The sequence below is a fragment of the Myotis daubentonii genome, chromosome 7 (assembly GCF_963259705.1).
Source record: "Myotis daubentonii chromosome 7, mMyoDau2.1, whole genome shotgun sequence".
Taxonomy (NCBI): Eukaryota; Metazoa; Chordata; class Mammalia; order Chiroptera; family Vespertilionidae; genus Myotis; species Myotis daubentonii.
This window is the reverse complement of record NC_081846.1, coordinates 40,034,086-40,043,069: the sequence shown is the minus strand read 5'-3', so window position 1 is coordinate 40,043,069 and position 8,984 is coordinate 40,034,086. Positions and strand designations below refer to the sequence as shown.

At 42.1% G+C, this 8,984-nt stretch overlaps 1 protein-coding gene across 2 annotated transcripts; it reads right to left on the bottom strand.

The window, feature by feature from the left end:
- Positions 1-5,646: 5,646 nt before the first annotated feature.
- Positions 5,647-8,514, bottom strand: LOC132238469 (serine/threonine-protein kinase MARK1-like). 2 transcript variants are annotated; one of them, XM_059703937.1, is made up of 3 exons: positions 8,111-8,514; positions 7,750-7,804; positions 5,647-6,663 (listed from the first exon to the last, which is right to left on the bottom strand). In XM_059703937.1, the coding sequence occupies exons 2-3, from the start codon at positions 7,762-7,764 to the stop codon at positions 5,674-5,676; spliced, it is 1,005 nt and encodes a 334-aa protein (XP_059559920.1). In that variant the 5' UTR covers positions 7,765-7,804; positions 8,111-8,514; the 3' UTR covers positions 5,647-5,673. The 2 variants fall into 2 exon arrangements, with proteins under 2 accessions (XP_059559920.1, XP_059559919.1); XM_059703936.1 differs by having other exon boundaries at positions 7,750-8,514.
- Positions 8,515-8,984: the final 470 nt, after the last annotated feature.

Sequence of the window (8,984 nt, the reverse complement as noted above, 5' to 3'; positions counted from 1 at the left end):
CTTGATCAGTGCTCCCCAGTGTGTTCAGTGGAGAGGAATCGTGCCAGGTGCTGAGACGCAAGGTGAGGAAGGCAGAGACTGCCTTTGCTCTCTCCCTTCCTTAAGTGGCTGTCGGTTCATAAAAGTGAAGTGGTTGGGGCTGGAGAGGTGCTCCTAAAGTGGGCTTAGTGTGGGGAGGACACAGGGAGAGACTCCCTCTGGAGTAGAGTGGGAGTGGGGTCAGGGGAACAGCTCTGGCACCAGTACGTGACCCTGAGCAAATCACATTACCATTGGGCATCTGTTCTTTCATCTGGGAATGAATGAACTGCTCTTTGATCGGAAAGGTTTTTTCCAGCCTTCATTTATGAATGAAGGAGATGGGCTCTTCGCCCCAAGGATGGGAGTTTCTCCCAAAGCAGAGTTTATGTGCTAAGCAGAGGCCATATTACGGTTCCCTTTACTGTACATCTGCTGGAGCCTGTTGTACAGAGCAAGATGACAGAGTGGCTGAAATCATGGAGTATTCATTCTTTTTCCCTAGGTCCGTGGTCGGCAAACTGCGGCTCGCGAGCCACATGCGGCTCTTTGGCCCCTTGAGTGTGGCTCTTCCTAAGCCTTAGGAGTACCCTAATTAAGTGAATAACAATGTACCTACCTGTATAGTTTAAGTTTAAAAAATTTGGCTCTCAAAAGAAATTTCAATCGTACTGTTGATATTTGGCTCTGATGACTAATGAGTTTGCTGATCATTGCCCTAGGGAGAGAGTTATGGTTGTCCTAGATCCCTTAGGAGACACTTCAGAATCCTGAAAGCTCTTCAGTTCTGATGATTGTTCATTCAGTACAATGCATGGACGGACCAGTGTTCTTACATATGTAATTAATCTTAACAAACTCTGACACATATGTAGCTTTATTATCTTTTCTATTATTCTGGTTTATCATTAATGCTCTATAATTATTAGTATAATAGCTTTGAATATTACTTTCAGATTTTCAACTGTAAGCATGAAGAATAATACATTATTTATTTGTCATGGCAATACTTTGAGCAATGCCTAAGACACTGTCAGCATTCAATACGTGATAGCTGTTCTTCTTTATCTGATTACTGAAGTTTAAAAATGTTTCAGTGTTCCATAGGTCAAGCATCCTCTCATTATTTTGCTTTTCAAAAAACGATTGGCTGTTATTACCGAGTAGCCTCACAGATGACCTTTAGAATGTTTTTATCAAGGCCCAAAGAGAGGGAGAGAAGGGAGTACTATTGTCATCTTAAAGTACAAGGTTCCCCATTTCAGTTACCTGTTGCTGTGAAACAAGTCCCCACAACACGTGGTGCCTTAAAACAAGAACAGTGTATTATTTCTCACAATTCTCTGGCTGGACTGGGCTCAGTTGGGCAGCTCTTCTGCTTCATGTAGTGTAGCTACGGTTGCTTATGTCATTATATTCCAGTGGGAGTTCTGCTGCAGCTGGGCTAGAAGGTCCAAGAAAACCTCTTTCACATGTTTGGAGCTGTAGTGCTCACTGTTGCCAAGCTGCTTCAGGTCTTCTCCTTACAGCCTTTCTCTCCAGCTGCATAGCTTAGACATCCTTCTAGCATGGCAGCATGCTTCAAATGCCACAGAGGTGGAAGCCATTGGTTCTTAAAGCCTGGGCTCAGGGCTGCACAGTACACTTGCAAAACATTCTATTAGTCAAGAGGCATACACCCTCCATGGATTTGTCATGGCTGTTCTGGATCTAGTGAAGGAATGACTATGCTTGCAGTTGTATGTGCTGTTAAAAGCCAGTAAAGGAGCTCTTTTGGGAACTGGGAAGGAACCTATTCTGATATCCCACAAATGATACCAGAGAGCCACCATTACATAGAGTCTCTAAGTTGTGCATAGTTCCAGCTTCCTTGCAGTTAGTCCAGAAAGCCTAGGTTTCATGTAGCTGAGTCCTGCCCTCCCCTATGGAGAAGAGGTCCAAGAGCCCCTGCAAACATTAAAGAAGAACACAGGGCTCAAAGAGAGGCCGGCTTATGTTGGTATGTGACCGATCCAGAAGATGTCATCAAAAACCAGAGTATGGCTGAGATTTGTTCTCGTTATCTACAGTTAGAAGGCACTTGGGAGAAATTTGGGTTAGAAAGAGAACACATGTGGGACCAGACTCTTATGGGAATCTAAGTCCATGGTTGGGAAACTGCGGCTCGCGAGCCACATGCGGCTCTTTGGCCCCTGCAGTGTGGCTCTTCCACAAAATACCACATGCGGGCGCGCACATACAGTTCACTTGAAACTTTGTGGCCCATGCGCAGAAGTCGGTATTTTGTGGAAGAGCCACACTGAAGGGGTCAAGGAGCTGCATGTGGCTCGCGAGCCACAGTTTGCCAACCACTGATCTAAGTAAATGCTAATTCTTTACGTAACTCTATATGTCTCAAGTTATAAGCCCCCAAGGCCAGGAATGCTGTGTTACTCTTCATCTCAGTTCCCTGCCAAAGCCTCTGTGAGCCCCCAGGACACATCCATTGTATGGCAGGCTCTTGTCAGCCAATCCTATGACTTCTGCAGTCCAAATTAATCACTTGGTTCAGGCATTCTTCCACATAAAGAATTTTGAAGTGTGCTATGGGAAGATTTTTGCTCCCTGGTCAGTCTTTTTAGGTACAATGATAAGTAGCATGTCACCATTATTTTCAAGTCAGAAGGCCCTCTTCTGAAATCTCTGGAAAAAAATGTGTTCCTTCCAGGGAAATTATGAGGGTTAAGTGATAATTCAGTTTCCACTGGTACTTTGCTGTAACATAATGAATGTTAGTTTTCTTTTCTCCTTTCCAATATAACAATTTAAGAAAAAATATAATCTACACGATGAGAATAAAGTAATAAAATTCGAAATGGCTTTTGAAGTTTATTAAAGTTGAGTACTCTCGCCTAGATACAGTGTTGAGTGTTTTGTTTAAATGTAGTTTAGATCAAGCTAAAAATCAATCCAAACAACTTTTTCAATTAATTTTGGCACAAATAGAGCTAGTTTGCTCATTATGTTATTACTGTCTGGAATCCTGTTTTCTAGTTTCATTTATGACTCTGAAAAAAGCTTTTTGGTTTGGTCTAACGTGCCCTTTGGAACTATTAGACTTGAGTGGATTTCAGAGAAGAATTCTGTGAAAGATTTGACTATATTTTAGGTCTGTTTTGCTCATAAAAATACATTGATGTATATTTAAATCTTTACTATATTAAAATTATGTTCACTATTTCCTAACATTTCCTTTCCTAACAGTAGATTATAATAGCAATGAAATAAAATTCTTTTAGTTTTGATGTTATAGGATTGTGCCCATTTCTTTATTTCTAGGTAGGAAAATGTAACATAATCTGAATGCAAAATTTTGATTAGCATTGTTCAGTCTGGGAAAGAATATTTTCAGCCCTTAGAGCTATCATATAGGATTATTTTTTTTACTGAGTTCCTGATTTGTAAATGTACCAGACAACAAGAAGTAAATTATTAAGAAGATAGAAAAAGAGGATTGTTCAGCTTTAATGAACTATTTTCTCTTTTTTATAGCTTATATATATTTTATTTTTTTCTAATGTTTTAAAGTTACAGTTTATATTCATTGTTATTTTATATTAGTTTTAGGTGTACAGCATAGTGGTTAGACAATGATATACTATACCATTGATATATTGGTCCCCCTGATTTTTTCAGTATCCATACATAGTTATTACTGTATTATTGGCTATATTCCTATGCTATATTTTACATCCCCACGACTGTTTTGTAGCTACCAGTCTGTACTTCTCAATCCCTTCACCTCTTCCACCCAGTCCTCTAACCCACCTTCCTTCTGGCAACCATCAGTTTGTTCTCTGAATCCATGAATCTATTTCTGTTTGCTTATGTATATTGGCATTTAGATTCCACATATAAGTGAAATCATATGGTATTTGTATTTATCTGGCTGACTTTTTTCATGTAGTACAATATCATCTAGATCCATCTATGCTCTCACAAATGGTAAAATTTCATTCTTTTTATGGCAGAGTAATATTTCATTGTATATATGTACCACAGCTTTTTTATCCACTCATCTATTGATGGGCACTTGGGTTGCTTCCAGAGCCTGACTGTTGTAAATAATGCTTCAATGAGCATAGGGGTGCATGTATTCTTTCGAATTGATGTTTTGGGTTCCTTTGGTTATATACCCACAAGTGGAATCACTGGGTCAGAAGGCAGTTCCATTTTTAATTTTTTGAGGTAACTCCATACTGCTTGCCACAGTGGCTGCACCAGTCTGCAGTCCCTCCAACAGTGCACGAGGGTTCCCTTGTCTCCACATCCTCACCAACATTTGTTTGTTAATTTATTGATGGCAGTCATTCTGACAGGGGTGAGGTGATATCTTGTTGTGGTTTTAATATGAAGTTCTCTAATGATTAATGACATTAGCATCTTTTCATATGTTTGTTAGCCATCTTGTATGTGCTCTTTAGAGAAGTGTCTATTCAGGTCCTTTACCTATTTATAAATGGATTGTTTGTTTTTTGATGTTGAGTTGTATGAGTTCTTGATGAATTTTGGATACTAATTCCTTATTAGATGTATCATTGGCAAGTATGTTCTCCCAATCAACGGGTTGTCATTTCATTTTTGTTGATGGTTTCCTTTGCTGTGCAAAAACTTTTTAGTTTGATGTAGTCCCATTTGTTTATTCTTTATCCTTTTGTTTCCCTTGCCTGAGGAGATATATAAAAAAAATATTACTAAGAGAAATGTCTGAGATTTCACTGCCTATGTCTTCTTCTAGGGGTTTTATGATTTCTAGTCTTACATTTAAGTCTTTAATCCATTTTGTTTGTTCTTTTTTTTAAAATATAGTTTTATTGATTTCAGAGAGAAAGGGAGAGGGAGTGAGAGATAGAAACATCAATGAGAAGAGAGAATCATTGATTGGCTGCCTCCCGCTCACTCCCCAGCTGGGGATCGAGCCTGCAATCCAGGCATGTGCCCTTGACCAGAATCGAACCCTGGACCCTTCAGTCCTCAGGCCAACGCTCTATCCATTGAGCCAAACAAGCTAGGGTTGTTTATTCTTTTCTAAAAAATTTAAATTATTTATTGTTTAAAGTATTACATAGGAGAAACCAAGATGGTGGCATAGGTAAACACCGGAGTTTGCTGCCTCGAACAACCACTTCAAAAATACAACTAAAAGACGGAATGGGCATCATCCAGAACCACAGGAAGGCTGGCTGAGTGGAAATTCTACAACTAGAAGGAAATAGAAAAGCTTACCGAGACTCAGAGGAGGCGCAGTGCGGAAGTAAAATACTAAGGTGCGGAGGTGCATGCGGAGCAGGATGAAGGCTGAGGGCGCGGTTGTCATTTTCTTTTTTTTTCAGAGACACAGATCCAAGTTTATTGAGGAAATACAGCCATATATAAAGGGGTAAGCAGCCAATGCAATAGGGACACGCTTGCTATGTTATCCAATGGGCGTGAGGGTCGGGGCCAAGAGTAGGTGGCTCCTGGAGATTTGTCAGGCGGGTGTTGCCACTTCCTGGTGTGCCAAGGAAGCATGTTCGCTGGAGTGTGCTCACAGCGTTGCTTCGGCCGCAGCACTGAGATAGATCTCCTGAGCTCTGCCCACAACCCACCTCCTGGCTGGAGAAAATGCTCCTGGCCTCAAGGGAGGGGTAGGGCCTTACCTGGATGGTGCGGCCGGTCATCTTGGTCTGCGTCATTCTTAGGATGTGGTATGTCCCGAACACTCTGTCGAATGTCCTCTGGGTCACTGACTGCTGGATCTTGTCCTGCTTGAAGCCCAGGTCCAGCATCATTGCTGTGACGTGGGGGGTCCAAGTCCCCCCGGGGCGGCTCGCTGTAGGGCCCCAGTGGCTCCTCCTCCTGGCCCATGTTGAGCCAGGGGTCCTCCATGACCTCTTCCATGGTAGGCCTCTGGTTGGGGTCCACAGTCAGTAACCTGTTTAAGAAACTTTTACCTTGCCTGCTCAGGAAGTGCGGCACCTCGAACTTCCCCTCCAGGATCTTCTCCCTCTGTCGTACAAAGTTGGCCCCCCGGAATGGCACCTTTCCCATCACCATCTTGTACAAGGTGGCCCCCAAGCTCCAGACTTCCACTTTGCAGCTGTCGTAGTCTTGGTTCTTCAAGATCTTGGGGGCCATGTAGTAGATGGTGCCGCAGAAGGTGCTCAGTTTTTGGCCCTTCGCTTCCTTGCCGAAACCAAAGTCTGCCAATTTGATGGTCATGTTGGCGTCTAACAGGATGTTGGCGGGCTTCAGGTCCCGGTGGGCGATGCCCCTGTGGTGGCAGCACTGGAGCGCGGACACCAGCTGCCAGAACGCGGTGCGCGCTTCTTGCTCTGTCAGGTGGCCGTAGGTCTCCAGGTGCTCTAGTAGGTCCCCTCCCCTCACGTGCTCCATCACCAGGTAAAACTTGTCCTGGGTGGCAGTCACCTCAAATAATGTCATGATGTTTGGGTGGTTTAAGCTCTGAAGACAATGGGCTTCCTGAGGGAACCCAGGACAGCCCTTCCGACTAATAGCTTTTATAACCACCTCGGTGGCAGTTGGCACGTGCCGGGCCAAGCTCACTGTGGCCCAGGCTCCCTTGCCGATGGTACTCCAGAGCACATAATCACCAACGAAGTGCACCTGGATGATGGGAGAGGTTGAAAAGTGAGAAGAGGAGGTTGCGAAGTCAGAAGACATGGCAGCTTCAAAATAACAAAACAAAAATAAAAAAATAAAAAAAAAACAAAAAAGAAAACAAAATAAAAACAAAAATTAAATAAAAGAAAAATGAAAAACAAATGGCAAAAACAGGCTAAGGCGTCCAAGTCCAACAGGTCACCACAAGCAGCTTCCTGGGGCTATAACGGACGAAATCCTTGGCCCAGACAGGGCCTTATATAGGAGTGGTTTGCAATTCCATCACAATGGCGCCTTATGAGGTCAGAGCAACAAATGGACCAATCACGGCTGGGGAGTGGTTTGCAATTCCATCACAATGGTGCCTTATGAGATCAGTGCAAGAAATGGACCAATCATGGCTGGGGATAAACCATAGCGGTTTTTTCACTTTTTGGTCTCATGACCCTTATACTCTGGGAAAAAACAAAAGACACAAACTTTTGTTTATGTGGGATATTAGATTGATATTTTATTAAAAATAAAATGCTATAAGATGCATGCCCAAGGAAAATCTGACTTATTCTCATGCTCCAATTCTCGGTTCAGATATCCCTGATCCATCCATTCCTACCTGCCTCACTCAGGCCATCACATTTGTCATATTCATAGCACTGACCACAGTGGGGCTGAGCCTTGTTTACTGTCTGTCTTTCCCATGAAGGGAAGAGCATAACTATAGTGTTCCCTGAGTCTAGCACAGTGAGTGGCCACAAAATAAGTGTTAATAAATGTTTGTTCACTGGATTAACAGAAGAGCTTGTGGGAACAAAAGAAAATATGGCCAACTGTTTAATCAAAGGGATTCATAAAAACGTTTTAAAAAACAGTTATGTTCGGTCCTCACTCAGCTTTGGGGGCAGATAAGATGGGACAGAGGAGGGCTGAAGTCTGGGTTTCCAGGTGTGTGGTTGCTTTGAGAGACTGAAGAAAAGCCAGCTGGTAGGAGCCTCGCTGTAAAGATTAAAGAAGATGATTCGTCCTTCCACTGGTACTTGCTAAGGATGCAATAAGTTTGGACCTGCGGTAAGGCTGCAAGGTGTTTTTAACCTTTTGAATATCCATTTCCAGATGACACAAAAGACTTCTCTGGATGAAAGGATGTCTGCAGAGGTACAAAGGGTGGGATAATATGTTGGGGCAAATTCTACCCTTATGGAGGCAGAGAGGGAGCAGGCAGGCTTGAGGACACTGGAGGAGCCTCTGGCACATTTTATTTCAAACTCATCTTCTAAGAAAAATCCTTACTTTCGGTACATTGAGTGTTTTAATCACATGTATGTTATTCTAGTAATCATTTTCCTTTTACACTTCCCTCCTAAAGTCTCAGCTTTGTGTAAAGGGAATCTTTAGAGGGATTATCAGCCTGTGAGCTTCTCCCACTAGAACACTTTAGTTTGTTCATTTTTACCTTACTGCAGTGATGCTCAGCTCTTAAACATGATAGTCTCTGTTGCTGAGCTGATGGGGACCCAAATGGGGGACGTTTCATCAATTCTAGACAGATGTTTACAAGTTACAGTCAGAGATTACAATAAGCTCAGGAAGGAAAAGAGAAAATTTCAAAGAAAGTTGCCAGTGTTGAGTTAATTATATCTATTTATAAAATTGTATTAATAGTTACTTAAATAATATCAGCAGAATAGAATATTTTCTTAGCATAATGATCTCTTTCAGCAAGGTAAATACAGACTCAAAGATGAGACATTTAATGTAAAACTGTCAAGGGAAAAGTCAAGCTCAAAAAAGAGAAAGAAATGGGCAATCATTTTTTTCAATATGCTACATCAATTATAGGCTTCTGATTGTGCCCAAATGAGCGTATAGCTTTTTTATGTTTTTACTTTTTTTAAATTAAATCTTTATTGTTCAGATTATTACATTTGTTCCTCTCTCCCCCACCCCCGATAATTCCCCTCCACCCAGTTCCCACCCCACCCCTCCCCCCTCACTCCCCACCCACTGTCCTCATCCATAGGTGCACGATTTTTGTCCAGTCTCTTCCTGCATCCCCCACACCCCTTTCCCCGCCATGAATAGTCAGTCCATTCCCTTTCTATGTCCCTGATTCTATTATGATCACCAGATTATTTATTCACTTGATTCTTAGATTCACTTGTTGATAGATGCATATTTGTTGTTCATAATTTGTATCTTTACCTTTTTCTTCCTCTTCCTCTTCTTAAAGGATACCTTTCAGCATTTCATATAATCCTGGTTTGGTGGTGATGAACTCCTTTAGCTTTTCCTTATCTGTGAAGCTCTTTATCTGACCTTCAATTCTG

Coding starts and splice junctions, on each gene's coding strand:
- LOC132238469 (XM_059703936.1), bottom strand. CDS start 7,911: ATGTGCCAGAGGCTCCTCCAGTGTCCTCAAGCCTGCCTGCTCCCTCTC. Junction 6,664..7,749: donor TGGAAATGGATATTCAAAAG/GTTAAAAACACC, acceptor CCCATCATCCAG/GTGCACTTCGTTGGTGATTA.